General features: G+C 41.4%; 1 protein-coding gene across 1 annotated transcript in view; it reads left to right on the forward strand.

Moving 5' to 3' along the window:
- Positions 1–294: 294 nt before the first annotated feature.
- The window catches only part of TOP1 (DNA topoisomerase I), an 81,148-nt gene continuing 59,016 nt past the window's right edge, over positions 295–22,426 (forward strand). Inside the window, exons 1-2 of the mRNA XM_008168113.4 lie at positions 295–466; positions 1,210–1,234. Of these exons, the coding sequence (XP_008166335.2) occupies positions 434–466; positions 1,210–1,234 (58 nt within the window). The 5' untranslated portion in view covers positions 295–433. The remainder of the gene's footprint in view (positions 467–1,209; positions 1,235–22,426) is intronic.

Below are 22,426 nucleotides of genomic sequence, written 5' to 3' on the forward strand. Positions count from 1 at the left end.
GAGGGTTGGAGGGGCGGAACCGGATATGTAAATAGCACCCGGCGTTCTAAAAGGAGGGAAGAGAGCAGGGGACGCAAATAGCAAACCGGCGTTTTTCGTAAATTGCGGAGAGGAGGGATGGGCGTGGCTCGCATGCAAATCTAACCCGGAGTTCTGAGACCCAAACTCTCTTATAATTGGAGGTGGGGACGAGGCGCGGTCGAGCATGCAAATATTGGAACTCGCTTCTCTCCTCTCCTCCTTCTCCCCCTCCCGTCCCAGCCCCTCCTCCGGTTTAAAAGCAGCGGCGCCTGCGCAGTGAGGGGAAACGAGGACTTAGTCTGTTACACAACTGACTGCTGTGCTGAGTGAGGGGGCTGCACTCTCCCTTCGGCCTCAGACTCTGCTGCTCCCAGGCGCCTCTGCTCCTGTGTAGGCCTCCCCACCAGCCGGCATGAGCGGGGACCAGCTGCACAACGACTCCCAGGTGAGGGACCCGCACGCACCCCCCCAATATCCCCTCAGACAGTTGGGGCCCCAGTGGGGACTTCTAGTCCCCCCAAATCCCCTCAGGCACTTGGAGGTGTTCCCGGCCCCACAGTATCCCGTGGGGCCACGGGGTGACCTCATCCCCATATCACCTTAGTGGGGACGTCCCTTCCCCTGCCCCCCCTCCCGAGCTCTGGATCCTTAACCCCCTTGACTCCCCCTCCCTATTTGCCCTCGGACACTTAGGGTGGGATGCCTTGATCACTACCCCGCGGGCTCCATCAGTCTCTCTGTGATTGGTGATTTCCCCATAGACACATAAAGGGTCTGTAACTCCCCCCCCCCCCCGAAAAATGCCAGCCAAGCTACACACTGGGGGGGGGGGTTCTCCTGCCTTCCCTTTAAAAGACAGATCCGGAGAGGATGGGAACGTGCCCCCCTTTTTCATGCGGGGGGAAGGGGTACCAGGGCAGGGGTGCCCCAGAGAATAGGTACATAAGCATGAGGGGGGACTTAAAATAGGTTGGGAGAGGTTAAAACTTTGGGGCGCTAGGAAGTCTGAATTTCGCCCCCTGCCCTTGATTTGGGGGGGGGACACCCCTCCCAATACGTATCTGTGTGGGAAACGGACGGTGAGTCGATTTCCTTCCTCTTCATTTTAAACTGCCCCTTGGATCAGGCTCTTTTGCTGTTTTTGAAAACATACATGATTTTTTCACTCGCTTCCACTTGTCTTTACAGATCGAGGCGGATTTCCGAGCGAACGGTGAGTCTCTGCCCCCCACCCCCGCCTTTTGGGGGCGATTTACCCCACTTTACCTCCCCCTTTCGCTCCCCCCTCTTCTCTGTTACTGAGGATGGTAAAGGACAGACATGGCGTCCCAGAGACTAAGTCCCGTCTCCTCGCTCACCGGCCCCATTGTTCCCATCGAGCTGCCAAATGCTCCTGCTTCCGAGGGGCTTAGGCTCCATCCGACCCCCACTTCTCCTAGTGGGGGCAGTGCAGGCCCCAGATCAGGCCTCTCCGGGTTTCCTGGGGTTCCCTTTGGGCCCCGATTCCTCCCTGGAAAGTCGCCTTGTCGACGGTCAGGACTTAGTCTCTGCGCCATTTTCTTTTTCTCTCTCCTCTCTCTTCTGTGTGTGTCTCTTTCTCTCCTTCTCCTCCTCCCCTGAGCTGCCGAGCAGGAGCCTCCTGCAGAGAAACACGGGAGAAATAATCACCTCCCGACCCACATATCCTCCCAGAGAAGGGGAAAGGCAAAGTTTTTAGGTTAAATAAATCACTAAGTTGCCTTTATTCCACCCACCCCTCTCTCTGCTCTCCAGTTTTGTTTCTTTCAGTCAATCCCTCTCATCCCCCAAAATGAAAGGTGGTTGCAACATGTTGCTCTTTAAAAGATTCTGCTGCATCCATTTTAAGACCAGGCTTATTTCTTTCTTTGCTGTTTAATTGAACTAACTTTACCTTATTGGGTAGAAAAATTTAATTTAAATAATTGCATTTTAAAAAATAAATAAAAGGAGTGTAAGCAATTCCAGAAAGGAAGGTAGCATCACTTCAGAAAGTTTGCAAGTTGGCTGTTCATTTTGGGGGAATAGGTTGTAGGATCTCTATAGGTGATTGCATTTAGGAGGATGGCTACCAATTTTTTGCATACTGCTGGGTGGCGTATTGGTTTCAGTTTTTTTCCCAAGCTGGTGGGTGGTATACTTAAAAGTGGAGAGGGGGATGAGAGGGGGAGGTACAATTTGCTTCTGCATGCATATGTCACTGTCAAACGACTGGGTTTACATGAAAAGCTCTGTCTGTCCCCTAAGTAATGGGGATGGGAAGTTGTGGGGGGGGGGGGGGGAGGGGGGGGAGGATGATGTGCCTGTTGTCTAAAAGTGTTTGAGTTCACTCCACCTCTTTATTAAGGTGGTTTCATCTTGCCTCCCAATCCCATTGCAATAATACTGTTTTTATAATACTGGGTTCTTGGCATTTGTAATCATTGGACTGTTGTTGTGGACAATAGGTTTGATGCCTACTTGCTTTGCAAACTGCTATACATGTAAATATTCATAAATATAGAATATTTGTGTATGCACATCTTTTTATATTTATACACATAATGCATTTTATAGATAATATAAATATATAATGTAAATGTGTGTATAACAAAAGTGTGCAGATACAAATATGCTATCTAAAAAAATTCCCCTCTACAGGTAAATTAATACTTAATAAATTATTATTTTAAGGGAGAGGGGAAGATACTTCATTCCCTGGAACTGTAATAAACAGTTTTAGAATTACTTCAGTAAAAGTATGTCTATAAATATTTGTAACCTCCCTGTGTAGGAAATACTTGCTTTAGGGTAAGTTTTTCTGGGGGAAAAAGCTCCAGTTATATGCTGATTTAGATATGTGAAATCATTGATTCCTCTAGTCCTCCTTCCAGTGGACAATCTTAACAGGGTTTTGCCCCCTAGATATTAAGGCTGGCTGTACACTCTTTTTATTGTTCCCAATTAGGAGTGGTTTAGGAACATAAAGCACTTGACACCCTTCTGACTCTGTGGGTTTTTCTTGTCATTTCACAACTGCTGAAGGAAGTCTAGTACACAGATTTAAACTAAGAATGTACCACATATCTCAGACAAAATATATATAAGTGGAGAATCAAATATGCCTGATGAATTTCAAGTGATGAAGGTGTCATAGAACTCTTCCTCCTCCCCATCATGATTCCAAGTCTTCCTTTGACTGTCATTAGTCATCACTGTAGTTTGTCTCAGACAACAGAAAGACAAAATCTTCTTCTGTGCTGAATGCTGCATTTGCTAGGCTTGTTAAGGGAGTAACACTGTTCGATAGTCCATGTCCTTTCTGACCTTGCCACCAAAGCTGAATCTACTTCAGGAACCTGCTGTCTCTCTTCACTCTAAGGTTCTTTCATTCTTGCTTCCACTGTACAGTAGTACCTCTCACTTCTGTGTCAGATATTGTCACATGTTGATCTTAGAAATATCAATTTTCATTTTAGGCATGGCCATGGGAGTCTGGGCTTTATATACTTCTTGTTTGGATTCTAGTTAGTTGCAAGGAGTAGAAATGGGTGGAAAGAATCCCATATACATTATTCTGAGCACTTAAAATTGGTTTGTACTTTAATGAGATGGTATGGAGCTGTCTCATGTTGTTGTTAGGAGGCAGGGCCTGGACAGAAGCCTAGGGCTCCCAACTATTTACACTTAAAAGAGTGAAGGGAAGTATTTAGTCCTGAAAGGGTCAATGTGGTATTGACTACTCAATCCACATATGGTACTATATAAGCATTAAGCAAAGATACTTACTGTTGGAACAAAGAACTCTTTGATACTCTATGGTTGTTGTCGGTAATACAGTAGGTACACACTTGTAATTATTCTTAGTAAGACAGAAAACTTGGAATTTATGTCTTTGACTATACCATTGTAATGTAATCACTTCAGATGTCACAACCTAAGCAAAGTGGGTGCGGATCCTCTAGTTAATGGGAGATCTCCAATGTCCAAGGATGTTGGTGATTCAATTTTTGGCACTATTATCTTTTAATAGGGGCTAAATTGATGGAGTATCATGATGTTAGCATCAAAGGGTCCTAGAATCAAGGCCAAGTGTAAAGTGGAAGTGCTGACCATTTCTGATCACTAAATATCCATGCCACTCATAGCAAGTGTGTCCCAGACAAATTCTAACTTTAGTAATTGCATTTTGTAACTACCCAAATTCCCCCTGCCATATAACTAGAATATAGTGTTTTTCTTCAACTGAAGTGTCTTCTGTTGTTGCTGTACACTGTTAAGAATTTGCCATCTTTGGTCTAGAAATGGTTGAAGTGATTCCTGTGTGTGTATATCATTTTAAGTTGACAATCTTGTAAGTGGTGTGCTATTTAAAACATCAACCTGAAGCGTATGTATTATCTGTGAAATGGGGATAATACTGTCCTCCTTTGTAAAATGCTTTGGGATGTAAAGATGAGTAGTGCTATAAAAGAGCTAAAAAAATCCTCAAAATCTGAATGCAGTATAAAGAAAATTTATTTTCTAGTAGGAAATATCTTAAAGTACCTTTATGCTCACTTTATGAAAATGGCACCTTCTTAGTCAACAGATGTATACTCTGAGTCACATCTTTATCCTCGAAGTAGAGAGATATATGTTACTACTTTTTACTCCTGTTAGCCTACAGAGACATTCTAGGTATGCAAGAACTAGCAGGATTCTTTTCTGGCTTTAGCTTCATCAACAGCATTGTTAACCAAGTTCCAATTGAAGAACCTCTTATTGCTAATGGGCTAGAAGGAACCCATCTTGACTTTCAATTTTCCTGTTGTGTTTGCAGAACATAGCAATTAGAAAAATATCTTTGTTTGTTAAATGTCCAAATTGGATATGGAGCTCCTAAGATGTTCAACACCCACAATTTTATTTCTGCGGTATAAAGCCATATCTTTCCTGCCTATTATTCTGTGTTCAGAAAGCCTATTAAAAATTAACGGTTGTTTTGTATAAAAATGGTTGTTAAGATGTGGCCCCTCACTGAATTTCCCCATTTGTTGATTTAACTAAATATCTTAAGATGGAATTTAAGGCCAGCGTCACTGCAGTAATCGGTGAAATATTAACTGGACTTGAGCACAAATTTTGATTGTCTGGCTGCGTGGAAGCTTATTTTTAGAAGCTGAATGTGCTTGAGTGAGAGGTGCTTCCTTTAATAGCTAACTTTAAAAATGCCCAAAGTGGAGAAAAGCAAGTATCTTATCAGAAATTGGCAGTTTTGTATTGTTGTCATGAGCATTAATATGACAGCTTAGAGGCAGCTTTATATTGTGGAGGGAGCACTTGAAAAGGGGTGAGAAATGGAAAAGGGAAATTTAAATTAAATGGCATTGGAGCTGAGCAAATACTTTGTAAGTGATGGAAATTCAGAGGCCACTTTAGCATGTGTTTTTCTATCTTGCATGAAATGCACATTTCATTTAAGCTGACAGTTGGGCATGCGAAAAATGTGACTCAACAGAAAGGAGTAAACTTAAATATTAATTAACTTTTTTTTAGAAAAATAAGATTTGATAAAATATCTTGTATCATTTTTTTGATGCACACAGCACTGGTAGCAGTTGGGTTTTGCTAATGTTGCCAGGAAAGTAATGAGTTCAGGAAATGTCAGCCTGCTCTTAATTTTAATATATTTTTAATTATTAAGAAAAATCTTTTTTTCTTAAATCTCTTCCAAAAGACTTATGAATAACAAGTGTATTAAAATGAAAATGTATTCTAAACTACAGTGGAGAGTAATTGTGGCCTGTTAAGAGGAGTAGACGAGCGCTCAGGACTCCTGCTTGCGAAGTCACTGGCAAAGCCAGGAATAGAAAGTGACCTTTGGCAAGTTACTTAATCTCTCTGCCTCCATTTCCTCTTCTGTAAATATGTGGGTGTTCTAACACGTATCTAGTTTGATCTTAACTTAAAAAGATGGAAAAACTCCAAGATTCTCAAAGCCATTTTTAGGTATCCCATTGACTGAAAATTATAAGGTACTTCATAGTTAGTTTAAAGAATAAGCTTGTACGTGACTCTGCTTAGTTGGATGTCATGTAAGTGTAGTTTTTTTAATGAAGAGCAGAAATGCTTATGGAATTTAGTTCTATATGTACCTAAGCAATGTTGTTGCAGGCACTACATAGCAGTAAATGAACCTGTATAAACTAGTAAACTTGAAGCCAAGTCTCATACTGGGGCCTCTCTTCCACTCACTGGATTCAGAGGCAAAACTCTCATTGACCTCCCTGGGAGCATGATGTAGTCTGCTGTCTTTAATGTCAAATGTTCTGGATTGTGATCCAAAAGACACAATTTTAATGGCATTTTAAAAACATTTAAAGCATATGTCTTGCTTGTCTGCAAATGTTCTTTTCTCTTCTTGTGATAAATGCATGTTCTGAGCCCTAAGAAATGTAAGAATTGCAGAGTGCCATCATTTCCTAACTGAGATGTTTTCACAATGCAGGCACTCTTATAAGGGCCACACCGATCCTGTATTTGGATCAGCAGCTGGGGTTGCTTGCAACACTTTATGAAAACTGCTCATCTTTGGTTTTTAAAAGCACTTTTTAATATTAACTCTATAGTTATTTTTACTGTTGTTTACGATAGCATTATTGCAGTGTTTGGAGCTTATACTGTAGCATAGTTTTATAAGGAACGCTGCAGTCTTTGTTACAAATGAAACACTGTAGCAAGCTGGTTATTCCTAATGTGTCTCAGAAATATCAACTGCAAATTAAACTTAGTGAAATGTAAATTTTTAAAATTTACGCCTGGTAATATCCCTTTAACATCATTATGCTGAGTAAAACTAATGGTTTCATTATTGATGTTGAAATCGGTTGTGTTAATTGTTCTGGTGTATATGAGGGCAGCTTTCAGGTTAAAACTTGGTGCAAGTCTTTTGGGAGAGCAGAGATGCATGTGCTTCTATTAATCTCAATCAGTTTTGTTTCTATTATGTTCCAGCAAAACTCCCTAAAACAATTAAAGGTCTGTGTCATGGACTAATGGGCCCGCAGACTTTCTGCTTTGATAAAATAAGTCTTAACATTGTAGCAATGAGAGGGGAGAAAAAACACTGTAAGGTAACTTCTGTTTATCTGCAGTGTTGGCCTCATTTTTTATGTCCCAAAATAAACCCATTCCTCAGCTGAGATGTCTTTTATGCAAAGTTTCAGATCTGTGCATGACTTCACATTTGAATTAGACACACAGTTTATCAAGGATTTACAACATAAATTTTGAATTAACTTTAGCAAGCCAAACAGCACAACTGTAACTTCAGTTATTTGTTGGGTAGACCACTGAATTCCAACCTCCTCCTGAGCTGCACTGTCAGTAGAAATGGCAGTGATATGTAATTATAGCAAGTACCGTATTTCACATCGCATTGACTCAAATTCTTCTATTAGTGACTTCACAGAATGCTTGTTAAAGCAATACCTGCTGAAATAACACAAGCTCCTTGCATCAAGCCACTGTTCTGTTAATGAAAGTGACATTGGAGGCAGATCCTCAGCTGGTGTAAATTGTCATTGCTCCTTTGTTACTTGACTAAGGGGATAGGCTGTGATGAGATACGGTGGCTTCTTTCTCTATGAAAGGGACAATTTCAAATAAGAAATAATCCCACCTTGGAAAATGTTGAGGAGAAATCCTTGCTGATTTTTCTTATCTTTTAATTCTGCTTGAGCTGGCTCTGCTAATTTAATACTTGTTTGACAGGCAGTCATTACGAAATATTTATTGGCTTGAACTGCCTTTGTGGCTTCTAGTTTCATAAGAAAGTCCCACAATCCCATGATGGGAGTAGAATGCTGTTTAGTGTTATGGCATCTTCTTAGCTACACCTTTTTAACTAATTTTATCCTGTGTCTTAATTATCCAAATAAAAAGAGAATATTAATTGTTACATATGTGGTGTTTACAGCCTAACTCCTCTAGAGCAGTGGTTCTCAACCTTTTTAATTTAATTTAATTTTAATTTAATTAATGGAGATATCCCATCTCCTAGAACTGGAAGGGACCTTGAAAGGTCATCGAGTCCAGCCCCCTGCCTTCACTAGCAGGACCAAGTACTGATTTTGCCCCAGATCCCCAAGTGGCCCCCTCAAGGATTGAGCTCACAACCCTGGGTTTAGCAGGCCAATGCTCAAACCTCTGAGCTATCCCTCCCCCCACCTGTTTTATTGGTGACCTCTCACAATAGCAAGCCTCTGAGTGCGATCACCCCTTATAAATTAAAAACACATTTTTATATATTTAATACCATTATAAATGCTGGAGGAAAAGTGGGGCTTGGGGTGGAGGCTGACACCTCGCGACCCTCCCCTGTAATAACCTCGTGACCCCCTGAGGGGTCCCAACCCCCAGTTTGAGAACCCCTGCTCTAGAGTGTCCTGTTTGATTTGACTAACGCAGGCAAGCAGCACCTGACAAATATGTCCAACCATGCCTTCCCCTTCCCCCTGCGTGACTGTTGGTTATAACCTATTCAGCAATGTCAGCATTTAAGCAAGTATCATAATTAGACTTCAAAATGAATTTCCCATTAAGGTAACTTCAGGAGGGTTTCCACTTAGTGTTGTTTCAGTTTGATTGGAGAGTCAAAAGACAGCAGCATTCTGGGTGATGTTGTAAAGCTGCTTTACAGCAAGAAGGGCTGGGAAAAGACAAACAAAAAGGTGGAAGAATGTAGGTTCTGTCAACTACAATGAAATCTGTGAAGGGGAATAGCGTTAATGGTTTGCTGTTGTCCTTGGACTCCTATTGACTGTCTGCTCTAGAGAACTTTTATTAAAAATAATTTCCACCATACATGCCTCTGGTAGCTTCCAGCATTTACAGCTGTTAGTTAAACATGCTTCTCAGCAGTTTAATTGATTCAGTAGTTAACCTCATCTGGACAGGCAAGGGGAGATTTGTCCATTCTAGGGCTCCCATCACTGGTTCAGCTGAACTAGTTGTAGCTCTGGTAAGGAATTTTTGTTTTTAAATTCCCTGGTGTGAACAAGTCTGTAGCATCTAACACATTCTCAGCATAGTGTTTGTAAAACTCCCTGGGCTGGCGTAAATTCAGAATAATGCCTTTGACTTCAGAGCTATTCAGGTTTACAGTACTTTAAGATCAGAATCTGGACCAAATATTGTTCTTTGTATGCATGTCATTTAATAGCTAATAATTGTAGCTGCTGCTGCTGCTCCTGTTCACTAGTGCCCCTGTAGGATCATGTGTCCTTGAAAAGGTGACTTGCAAGGGGGAAAAAATTGTGCTTGTGCCCTCTTGATGCATTATGATGCATAAAGAATGCCTGAAAGTTATTGGTTGGCTTTGGCATGTGCATGCGTGCCCGTGCTTTTAAATTGAGAAATTCAGGTCTTGTTTGGGCTATAAAGATACCATAATGACTTAAAAATTTACAGAATTGTGACATCAGATCCAAGAGTGAAAGTTGAGCAATTGAGAAGGGAAGGGAATTTAGCCAGATTTCTTAAAACCGTTTTTTTTTTGTTTGTTTTTTTTGTCAATACCTACTTAACTCCAGTGACTAAAATTTTGGCTAAAAATGTTTTGTTAAATCATCTTTTGAGTACTATTGCAGGTGACAATAATATTCAATATAAAACAATTGTGTTAAAGCTAACAATAAACTTCCTTCTCAGAGATCCCCCAAACCAATGGAGACCAGAGTTGACTCTCCTGTTATTGTTAAAGTAGTCACAAGGGGAATGGGGTGAGCAGCCTTTTAGACCTTTATACACCAAAGAAGCAAAAAAGGACACAAACCAAATTCTTTGTTAAGCCCTTGGCAGGTCACCTTTAACAACTAATGAAGGGGAGAAGATGGGATCTGGAATGAGAAAAGATGATCAGGGAAGGGACAGTCCTTAAATGAATAGCATTGCCACTGATAGAAACCTGTAAGCTCTCAAATATATAGGGAGGATATTTTTTCCATCATCTTACAACACAGATATCAGATATTAACATATGGTATTTCTGTTTTTATCCCTTGTAAAGAGCAAATTGCAGAACAGTACCCCTTAATGTTATGTTTCAGACTGTAGCTTCATTTGGAAGAACCTTTGTTTTATCTGTTGCTTAAATCTTGATGGCCTTTTCAGTTGAAAGCAGCCTCTACAGTAGTTCAGTTTAGCCAGAGAAAATTTAGCTTGTCCTGGCAACTGCTGTGAAGTTGGAAATAGCTAGTTTCCAACATGAAGGAATTACAAGGTCAGACAGCATTGAACATGCTTTCCTCTTGCCTTTGGAAAGCTTTGGGGAAAGCATAATCTGTTTGAAATACTTATCCTGATGGGATGGGGGCAGTGCAGGCTCGGATTTGGGGAGAGATGTAGCGAGGCCAGTCATTGTTACTTGTCATTTGGCATCAGTGTACATCTCTTATTCAAGAAAAACAAATCTGTGCATCTAGTTAAATTATATAAATACTTTTTTGAAGTTGGAGGCGCTAATCTGTGGAAAATATGATAGTTTCATTGTAAAGAGGGGAATGCACCAAGACAATAGAAAGTTGTTGTATTAAAGGGTTCCTGTCAATCTCTGTTAGGGCCAAAAATTGCTTCCCAGGCAGATCCTGGTGAGTATCTTTTTAGATTCCTGGTCGGTATTTTTTGGCCATCCCAACCATAAACCCATTTGTGCATTCTCATAATCTACCATTATGGCTTTAGTACAGTTTTGTGTGTGTGTGCTTTTTAAACTGTCATGTCTACAACAGTTAGCTGTAAAAATAACATTCAGCCTTATTGAAACACTACCTTGAGAGAATGGCTTGCTAATGAGCTTCATGGTGCCCCTCTGAAGGAGTGAATCTGCATTTTATCACCACAGTCCATGTGGATGGGTGCTTGTGTTAAAGATAGGAATTTTATCCTATGAATAATTTCATAGGTAGAGCGGTTTTGCATTTAGTAGACTTCTTTAAAACAGCAAATAGAGATAATTTTCTTCCTCAAGGAAACCATAGTGTACACCCAACTCCACTAATCTTTGTTACACATCCTGATCAAAACCTCTTTGAGTCAGATTTCAAGGCCAGAAGGATCATCTAGATCACACATCTGTCCTCTCCAAAGATATTCTGTATAGTCAGGGTTTATTAGTTAAGTGTGTGTTTTATGTCTTGACAGCTGCAGTATTTAGTGTAATTTAAAACACTTAAATATTTAAAGAGCACCTATGATTTCAGGAAAAAGAACAGGAGTACTTGTGGCACCTTAGAGACTAACAAATTTATTAGAGCATAAGCTTTCATGGACTACAGCCCACTTCTTCGGATGCATACCGAAGAAGTGGGCTGTAGTCCACGAAAGCTTATGCTCTAATAAATTTGTTAGTCTCTAAGGTGCCACAAGTACTCCTGTTCTTTTTGCGGATACAGACTAATACGGCTGCTACTCTGAAACCTATGATTTCAGGGAGAATTTAAGACTATTTTTCAATGTAGATACGATTCTACTATTTCTGCTTTCCCCTTACTTTAAGATGTTTATATGGAAATAGGATCTCTGTGTTTAAATACTTCATCCCCTGTTGCTACGTATTGTGCTTGCTAAAGTCCTAATCCTTGATTTGCAGCATTTTATAAACTTCCACAGCAACCATTTGGGAATTTCACCAGTGGAGGATTAGGCAATTTGAGGTAGGGAATGAACCATAGGAGTAAGTAAATTTCTAGGCCTCATCTACATTGTGGATAAAGCTGTGTATAAAATCAGTTACTCTAAAGCGGTCTAAGACCCCATTCAGAGTACTTGTATGAGCACTGTTTGCCAGGCCACTGTGGACCAGGTCTAACCACTTAAGACTTCCTAAAGTATTGGTGGACTACTCCCTTGTGTAGATGTGGGACTTTTAAGCTCTCATTTCTGTGCAAATGTTCATAGTAAAGCACCACCAGGAAAGAGCTGTGGAATATTTTTAATATTTTTCATTAGCCATCAGCAGTACTTTAAAGTACAGCTGCATGGTAAAAGTTAGCAAAATGCTTAATGTGAATTTACCAATCCCTAAGTATAGCTAGCTTTTTATGTGTCTTGGCATTTGTTACTTCTTGTGCTCTACATGTGCTCCTGACGCATGAAAACTAAAGTTGCTGAGTGGGGACTATTTGGGTCCTGGTTTTCTCCCTGTGCTGCTACTTCTATAGGTCTTAATTTTTTAACAATTACTTTTAAAATTCTGCTTTAAAATTCCACTTTAATATGTTAATGTGGGACTGGGTTCTCATCTCCTCCTGTTCCCCTCTAAATATTGGCAAAGTTTATATTGAAGATTTCTTTCATAGAAATGCATTCGCATTGACCTGCTGAACCCAGGGTTGTGAGTTCAATCCTTGAGGAGGCCACTTAGGGATCTGGGGCAAAAATCAGTACTTGGTCCTGCTAGTGAAGGCAGGAGGCTGGACTCGATGACCTTTCGTGGCCCCTTCCAGTTCTAGGAGATAGGTATATTTCCATATATTATGTTATATTCTTGTTCAGGTTTTATATTGCAATATGTGAATAAGGGCCAAACTCATTGAAACAGCTGTTCATCTTACTCGAAGGTTGCAGTTTCTTGTTTTGAGAGAGATTTAAGAGGTGGCCTAAAAAAACCTACTGCAGGTAGAGATGGAACACATCTCCTTCAGTATACATTCCTGTTAGAGCGGTGAGTGAAGTTTGATTTAGAAAGATAAATAGTTGAGTAACATTGTGGTCTTTTAATTGGAAGTGTTAGGAATCTGTGGACTTAAACTATTTTGGTATTGCATAAGTAGCAGGAGAAGGGCTTCTGTTTTTTTCTTGTTGATGTCCACAAGCAGAATTTTAGAACACAGAAGTACACATACTCTTAAACTCGCAGTAATCAAAAGTTCACCCTGTGAACTTTAATTGATGTTCAATTATGGAGTCTCTACTTGTGGGTTGTTCTGAGTCTGACCCATGTCAGCTGAAAGTTACTCCCATTGAATAGAGAATAATAGCCTGTGTGAAACAAGTTCTGTATTCTCAGCCCATGTCCAATTTGTGTGATGGTGTTCAGATAACACCAACTGCCATAGTTTCTAGTACTCTTGTCGACAATGTTAGGGTATGTCTACATAGCAAGCAGAAACCTGAGGCAGTGAGTCTCAGAACCTGGGTCTACATTCGTGGGCTCATGCTACAGTGCTAACAATAGCTGTGTAAAGGCTTGGGCTGGAGCTCGGGCTCTGAAGCCTAGGGAGGGGAGTGGGTTTCAGAGCCTGAATGTGACTAGCATCTATCCAGCATACTTTCATCTCCCGGTGCTGTTGCAGAGCCATAGCAAGTATGACTAGGATCCCTTATTAGAGAGGTAAAGTGAAATAGTCAGGATGGGCATGTTCCAGTTCCAGCTTGCCCGGGAAGTTACGTTTACAGGTTAGACAAGTGCAGTCTTCTGGGAAACTGGAAGCGTGAGCTATTTGGAGAGATCCATGTGACACCATGATTCATTACAACATGAGCAGTATACACAAAATGGAGGAATTGAGCAATACTAATGACCTACTCCAAGGTTTGTACGGCACAGTTAACGACCACCAGATGGGGAGTAAAAAGCCACCTGCTCCTTTACTGCAGACTCAGCATGCCATTAAAGCTATTAAAAATGATAATGTAAAGATATATCTCTTCTTGTAACAATTTTTTTACTAGTCTTTCCCATCTAATACGTACATTTGTTGTAGAGTTGTTCATGAATTACTGTGGAAGCTGGGGGTAGAAGTTAAAGTATTCAGGCATTTTATTTCAGTAGAAGAAGGGGAGCAAATCCTATTCAGATACTTATACGCACTCTGCAAACAGCTCTAGAGACAATAGGGCCATGTACTCTCATGCATGTACTGCAAGTGGGTGGATTTATTTTTATTTTTTTTAACAACTGAAAGCTTTCTTTCTCCAGTGTTGCCCTGTTCTGGGCGAGCCAAGTGAGTGTGATCCTTCCTTACAGTAGCGGGAGACAGATACAAATCAGAGTTGGGATAGCATTACTCCCCTGTGTCTGGTGTTTGCTGGCTGTCATCCTTTAATTGGTTTGCTCCAGCAGGGGAGAGCAACCTCCCCAACTGTCTGGGATATTTTTTGCTAAGGAGAGCTGAGTTGCATGCATTCTGAGAATGTTGTGCATTCTCTTTAGAATTGTAGGATTGCAAGGGACTTTGAGGGGTCATCTAGTCCAGGGGTTCTCAACCTTTTTCTTTCTGAGGCCCCCTGAACATGCTATAAAATTCTTTCTGAGGCCCCCTGAACATGCTATAAAAACTGCATGGCCCCTCTGTGCCACAACAAATGTTTTTCTGCATATAAAAGCCAGGGCTGGTGTTAGGGGGTAGCAAACAGGGCAGTTCTGCGTGGCCCTATGCCACAGGGGCCCCCACAAAACAAAACTGCTCAGGCTTCAGCCCCGGGTGATGGGGCTTGGGATGGCAGGGTTTCAGCTTTCTGCCCTGGGCCCCAGTGAGTCTCAGGGTACGTCTTCACTACCCGCCGTTTCGGCGGGTAGCAATCGATTTATCCGGGATTGATATATCGCGTCTCGTTAAGACGCGATATATCGATCCCCGATCGTGCTCACCGCCGACTCCAGAACTCCACCAGAGCGAGCGGCGGTAGCGCAGTCGACGGGGGAGCTGCGGCCGTCGATCCCGCGCCGTATGGACCCCAGGTAATTCGATTCAAGATACTTCGACTTCAGCTATGCTAGTCGCATAGCTGAAGTTGTGTATCTTGGATCAATTTCCCCCCATCCCCCCCCCCCCCCACACACACACACAGAGTGTAGACCAGTCCTAACACTGGCCCAGCTTGGCAGACCCTCTTAAACCTGCTCGCAGCCCCCAGTGGGGCCTCAGACCCCTGGCTGAGAACTGCTGATCTAGTCCAGTCCCCTGCACTCATGGCAGCACTAAGTATTATCTAGACCATCCCTGACATATGTTTTTCTAACCTGCTCTTAAAACTCTCCAATGATGGAGATTCCACAGCCTCCATGACACTTAGGAAGTGTGTCCTAATGTCCAACCTAAACCACCCTTGCTGCAATTAAAGCCCATTGCTTTTTGTCCTATCCTCAAAGGTTAAGGAAAACAATTTTTCTCCCTCCTCCTTGTAACAACCTTTTATGTACTTGAAAACTGTTATCATGTGCCCCCTGAGTCTTCTCTTCTCCAGGCTTTTTCCTTGCCGGCCTCCACCACCACTCAGGAATCTCTGCAAAGGACATAGAGGCATATCTTAGTCATACTACCTGTTGTATGTGCTGAATGGCCTTTTATTAAGGACAGCTTGCTATGTTTTATTTCAGTAGAAGAAGGGGGGCAAATTCTATTCAGATACTTGCTGGTGAAAGATGCTTCAGGCAGAATTATTGAGGGAACCATCCCATCATACAGTTCCAGCTTCTGGCAGTCAGAGGTTTAGGGACACCCAGTTATTAGTCATTGATGGTCCTCATGCAACCCCATGCTCTGGATGTCCCTAAACTTCTGACTGCCAGAAGCTGGGCTATATAGCCATTTATGGACTCCATCAGTTTATATGTATAGTTGGATTATATTTTCCAATGGCTTTAGTTTGCACTTAACATTGAATATCATCTCCAGTTTTGTTACCCAATAACCCTGTTTTGTGATTGAATGAGTTACTTTCTGTATCCATAGGATTGATTGGCTCAGCCATGAATTAATCTGTTCTTGGACTTTGTCCATAGCTCATCTCTTTACTTTGTTAGAATGACAAAGAATCATCAGGCACGAAGGAAGACCATTTTCAAGGTCTTGATGTAATATAGATATAATCCAAATAGGGCTTGTATTTCACATAGATTGCTTTTGGGAGAATACGTTAGCTGAATTGGTTCTTGTAAAATGGTTTCTTGTTCTTGAGAAATGTATCTTTGTGCAACTGTGTTCAAGATAAACTAAATTATCGTATTCTTTGCTAAATTCAAGGCTAGCTTTTCCCTTTGTAAATAAAGGGTTTTCTTCATCTTTTACCTTTCTCTTTACACTGGATTCTAGAAAGTTAGAGGTATTCCAGTGCTCAGGAGCCCATTGGGGCTTGCTGCCTTTGGTTACAGCTAAAGCAAATCAAGCCGTCCGTATCCAATCCCAGGATTCCTTTGTGAGCTGTCTTAGCTAGTGTTAACATTTTGGGAGGATGAGGAAAAACTTTTTGGATCTCGCCTTTAATTATCATTATAAAGCTTGGGGTAATGAGTGTGGGAAGGAGAAGTCTCTAGCAGTTTGCACTTGGCAATGGGAGCTGTGGAGCTAGCGCTCGGGGAAGGGCAGCACCAAGGAGCAGCCGGGATAGGTCGCTGCTTGCGAGGAGATGCCCAAGGTGAGCGTGAAAAACCTTTTTCGTTCGTCTTCGCTTTGAATCAGATTAAAGATTCAGACCAACTCACCCAAGGGTATCTGTGTAGTAGTTGGAGATATAAAAATGGATCAATACTTCTGGGTGATTTTCAGGTTTCTCTTGATTTTTTTTTTTTTCCCCTTCTTCTGGGTTCCCAAATCAAGTTACAGCTCAGGAATTGTTTCTGAAGACCGAACAGTTTAAAACTTTCTTTTTTTGGGAGGGAGGGTTTGAAAAAATCAAAATATTACTTTGAACAGTGCTGTTGCTATGAGAATTAATGCTATGTGATCTCCTAAATCCTGTGGTCTGAATCTCAACTTGCAATGATGCTCTGTCTGTGATTAATTGGGGAAAAAAATTGCTGAAAGCAGGTTGGTGTTTCTAAAGGGCATCAACCTGGAAATTGATTGTCAAACATTTCCTTGTTTGTTAACTCTGAGTCAGATGATAAGATGGGAGGGGTGTCAGGAAATGCAATAGTCTATTGACATTTCTGGATAATTTCTGATCAAAATTAATTTTGTATGACAGGACTGATTTTGAGATCTATATAGCTCATTGAGAGAGCTACCTTTAGGGAACTCCTGGCTGTTATACATACAGCGTTATTTAACATAAATACACTTCCTTCTTTTTGTTTTTAATCTTGTTGCATTATTCTTTTTTCTTAGGAAACTGAGGATTTAATATTGTTTAGCTTTAGAAAACTGTCATCTTTGACTGTTTTCACTGCAAGAAAGTGCATTTTCATATCAAGATAGCTATCTTGAGTTTAAAAAACACCATTTTTGGCAGTAAAGAAAAAGCCTGCATCTCGCCCTTGACTTGCTACTCCAATCATTAATATTTCTCTTGAGCAGAGAGTAGGAGCTTAGATGCTGCAGAGTCAGGCGCTGAGATACTACGGTGATGAGCACGTTATAAAAAAATATATAGAATAGACATCCAAATTATGTGATGTAGACAAATGTCCTTTAGAAACTAGGTTTAGCTCATTTATAACCAAAGGTGGATGAAACCAAATCTCCAGAAGTGAAAGTTAGTGTTATGACCTATCCTGTCATCCAGACTCCCACTTTGTCTCTTATTTGGGAAGAACTTTATTTATCCATCCTGCCGGGCAGCTTTTGGGATGTCATGTTAAGATAATCTTAAAAGTGCATCACAAAAATAATTTTTCACTTATTGATATTCTAAGAATATATAAAAATTGCTTTTTATTGTACTGATACCACACCTCACAATCTACTCCTTCCTGGACCCTTAATACTTGGCGGTGTTTGTTCCAAAACAGCAATCTGAAGTTAAGAAGTAAAACTGACTTAAGGCAGCGCTTCTTATCTCCCAAAGGAAGCGTATAGCTTTAAACAAAAATAGGTACACTTCTTTCAAACTTTCAAATGGTATAACAGAAATACTCTTAATATGTCAACAGAGTGTAGATGTAGCTGGCTTCTGGAGTTTCAGAAATCACTGAGGCTGTTTTCAGAGACTTTTCCTCTGATGCTGTTGAATAAACAGCAGTCTGCCACTCTGAATGGTTGTGAGCTATGACTTCCTGCCTTCAGGAGAGAACACAGAAGGTATGCTCTCGGTCCTAGAAGCGATCCCATCCAGTCCAGTCTGAAACACGTTGACAGGGTAATATACGAGAGGTTTGTGCTGCTGCTTCCTCTGATGTATGCCTAGGTACAAAACAAGTAAAATGACTTCAGTGTTTAGAGCTTTCAAATGTCATCTTTCCTGAGCATTCAGTGGATGTGAAAACATTAAAATACAGGCACTTAATTTTGATTTTTATATAAAGATCATCATAAGGCAGCCACTCTGCCTTATGTGTCCTAACACTTAAAATTCACAAGCAAATTGTTTAAAAACTGACTACTTATACGAACTACTCACTGCATGATTTGACTGTAAGGACAAAGACATAGCCACCATAATTGTTAAATGACCCCCCATAACCTTTTCCCATCTCTGACTCCGAATACACATGTGGAAAGAGCTATTCTTTCTCTCCCTATCTCACAAATTTGCGTGCAAACAGGCTATTTCAGTTGATTGCTTTTCTCTTCAGATTCCTCCGGAAGAGAATAACAAAGGGCCCTTATTGCTAGGGCTTACCTCAGTAGTTTGCTCCTGGGAGAATTCTGCGCCACTGCGCAATGCAGAAATGTGCAGAAATTAATGATTTTAGCGCATAATTTCCTTTCCCCCATAGAAATGGGCTGCAGTGCTGCTGGCTGCCACTAGGGTCCGCTGGACCCGGCAGAGCCCAGCTCACACAGAGAAGACCCTGCAGGCAAGGGGAAGGGGAGAGAGTAGAGAGCTCCTAGCAGCTGTAGCTCCCTGCATGCCTTGAGGGAAGGAGATGGTGGTGCAGGAAACTGCACACAAGCCTGTGACCCAGCAACAGGCTTTGTGTCTTTCTGGATCCCTGGGTGATAGGGGGATGGGTGTCTGGGCTGGGGGGTGGGGAGGAAATGGCTGGGCTCTGGAGGGGATTCAGGTGTATTGGCTGGGGGGGCCCTGCAGCTGGGCTCTGGGGGGGGAAGGGGCAGAGAAACAGGAACTGGGTTGTCATAGGGGTTTCTTTAACTCTGTACACCTGGGGGAATTTTTGTGTGTCTGTATTGTTACACACATACTTGCTGGCAGGTATTTTGAAATAAATTACTAAAATAATTGAAACTGACATAATTATGTGGTGGTGGTGTTTTGACAAATAAAAATTGCAGAATTTTAAATTACTGTGTGCAGACTTTTTTTTTTGCGCAGAATTCCCCCATGAGTAGTAATTCCTGAGATCTAGGAGCCGTGCTTGTTACTGCTTAATGATTTAACACCTACAGTAATAGCACAGAACTCCAAAGCTAAGGTTGTCTGAATACTTCTTCTCCCTGCATCCTCCCCCTCTCACTCCCCCCCCTCCCCGAGAAATTATAGCTGCTTCAGAAAGTGGTGTGCCCTCTTCTCAGTCGGCATTGAACCACTACTCCATCTTACTGTTTAGTGCACTTTGCTTGGAGATGGTCTGTAGTGGCTGAGATGTAAAACAGGAACACAGTTTTCCAGTGCCCGATAGTGGAGAAAATAGTGGACTGCATTTCTTTCCCTTTGGAAGGGTATGTCTTCCCTGCAAAGTTGATTTAGGTGCCTGACACTCAGTTGGCGTAGTAACTGGAATGAGAGCAGTCACACTGCATAGTTGTGAGGCTAGCAGCTCAAGTGTTGAATACCCCCTGATGGGACTGCTAGCTAAGGTATAAAGCACCACCACATAAGTGAGAGGGGCTTTAATGTGTGGTGATGGGACTCTGGTTAGGGGCAGTAAGAACATAAGTACTCAAGAAAAAACCTGAGTTAACTCTGTAGTGAAGACAAGCGCCGAGTGAGATAACTGAATAGGGCTGTCTAGCTCTTCTGGAACAAATTTAGACAAACTTTGGCTCCAATCAGATCAGCAAGTGTGGATGGTTCCTCTTGTGTGGAGGGAGTCCCATTGATGTCAGCAGGTTTCTGCATGGATGTAGGGGTCTGCACTAGTAGATTCAGTTGTAGGATCAGAGTATACTTCTGGTAGAGAGCAGGATTGACCTTCAAAAAGAATTAAAAACAAAAACAAAACTTGAATTTCTACTAAGTCCATCCTGATCTTTTAGCCACAATTCATACTCTGATAATGCTCAACAATGAAGCTATAAACCATATCCAATAGTGCATCTCCTTGATCCTCTTGAGGAAAGCATGTAGGAGACCAGTAATGCCTGAGACCGAATCATGCCTACTACAACACCTCTGTAGAGAGCGATTAAAAAAGAATCATGTACTGCTGTAACCTCATCACTGGGAATGCTGCATATGTTTCAGGCTAGAGGCCCCCCTGTATACATCATGGGTGAAATCCTGACCCTAATGAAGTTAGTTTTGTCGCTGACTTCACTGTGTTCTGGATTTCACCCTGTGTTTCCTTGTTCCTCAGTGAAGTTCTTACTTGGAGGAGACCCTGTTCTGGATCAAGCCCAAGTTATCCAGAGGTATCTGGCATGTCCTTGAGTTGCATTGGTATGAATAGGAGCACTATTCGAAGCGCTGTTGAGACACAAGCGTGGCCCTGATGCTGACACAGGGCTTAATGAAAGCTTTACAAACATCTTTTTAGTGTGTCCAAAAATGTTAGCGATTTAAGGTATTTGATCTGTATGCCAGCAAGTGAAAATATTTTTTTAGTTTAATACAAACACTGAGACAGTGTAATTATTCTTGACAATACAGAAGTTTTCCTGTTGGCTGAAGTACCATTAAAACCAAAACTTTCTTCAGATTCTCTGTTTTGGAAATTTGACTGTATGCTAGGAACTGTGCTGTTTCACACCTTTCTAATGATGCGGTATGCAGTCAGTTACATTATAGTGGATAAAAACAGAAAACTCCTGTTAGGTTAAGTCTGTGTCTTTATGAGAATAGGACACAGTCCATAAAGTTCTGACTTCCTCTCACTACGTTTATGCAGTGCCAAATACTCAGTTGTCAATAAATAGTAATAGTCCCTGATCTAGGTTGTGCCAGCTGATACTACACTAAATCTTAGGTGTATGGCCAAGAAGCAATCCTTTTTGTCTAGTGACAGTTTAGCGGCACTTGGCTTACAAAAGTTTTGGGCAAGAGTTCTGATTTAAAAAATAAAGGACTTTACAGTCATCCAGGAGCTGAAGGGTTAACTGGGCCATTTTGCTTTTGATTATGATGAAGTAAGGGACACATTATCTCCTGCGGTTGGTTGATTGCTCTGAAGTCTAAACATGGCTGTGATGTTGCAATAGCTTCTGCATGGGGAACATTGCTGGAAAACTGAAGAGCAGAATTTACGTAGATGAGGAAGTACTTGTAATTATTGCATGTCATTCTGGCTGTGACCGTGACTCCTGGCAGTTCCTTTGTATTCCTATTTGCATGTGTGTCTTTCTCCCCTTTTCTCTGTATGGAGAAGATTGCTATATGGAGAAGACTGTCACCAGCAAGTATTGGGATATTTTGTCAATGTACAATGAAATAAAGGTTCTTTGCTAAAGCTTTGGTTTTGTATTAAGGGGTCATTGCAAAGTCTGACTGGCCGGATATTGTACTAACTCGGAATTGGATAAGTGTCTTTCACATTGTCCCACTAATCCCCCAAATTCTATTGTCCTTCAACATTTAAACTAAAATTCCACTTGTGTGTGAGCCTACATGAACCACTGCCTGGCCCTTGGTTTCTCAGTAGGTATGATTGTTCTTGCTGTGCTTGTTTGCTGTATTTAGCACAGGTGTGAGGAATATAACTTCAGGAGTGAGGGGAGGAACTAAATATTCTGGTAAAGATTTGACACTTCGTGGATTTTTTTTAAAATGCCCCCAGCGAACCTCCTTTTAATTTTTGTTTGTTTGTATTTGTGCAACAGGGATTTTCCCAAATCTTCCTCTCACTCAGTATATGCTCCCCTTTCTCTTGCAACATCATTGGAGGACTTGTGTAACCTTCTATTTAAGCCTATATACACGTGTTATCCATATGAAATACAACTTGTCTGGTTTTTGTGGCTGGGAATAAAGCTTTTAAAACCAGAGGGTTAACTGTAAAAAAACAAGGTTGAAATATATGGCTGCCTATTGCTGTTGTGCACTGGATTCTGACAGGGCCAGGGTATTCAAGTAGACCCAGACCTAATTTTGAAATGGGTTATAGGTTGCTATGCTGGGCCAGAGCTGATGCTAATTTTCCACTTTTCTATCCTATTTAGCATTTTTTGTTTTTACTGGCCCTGAAAAATAATTGGTTGGGAAAGATGGGGATTCAGCGCTTGTGAAAGCGCGAGTATATCTGGGTGTGTTGCAGGCGTGTGCTCTGCAAGCTTCCACACTTAGTTCTGTCAATATGCCCCCATTTATGACATACATCCTCTGGTATATTCTAGTTGAGAACTCCCACTGTGGCTTTTTTTTTTTT

The sequence above is a fragment of the Chrysemys picta genome, chromosome 13 (genome assembly GCF_011386835.1).
Source record: "Chrysemys picta bellii isolate R12L10 chromosome 13, ASM1138683v2, whole genome shotgun sequence".
Lineage (NCBI taxonomy): Eukaryota > Metazoa > Chordata > Testudines > Emydidae > Chrysemys > Chrysemys picta.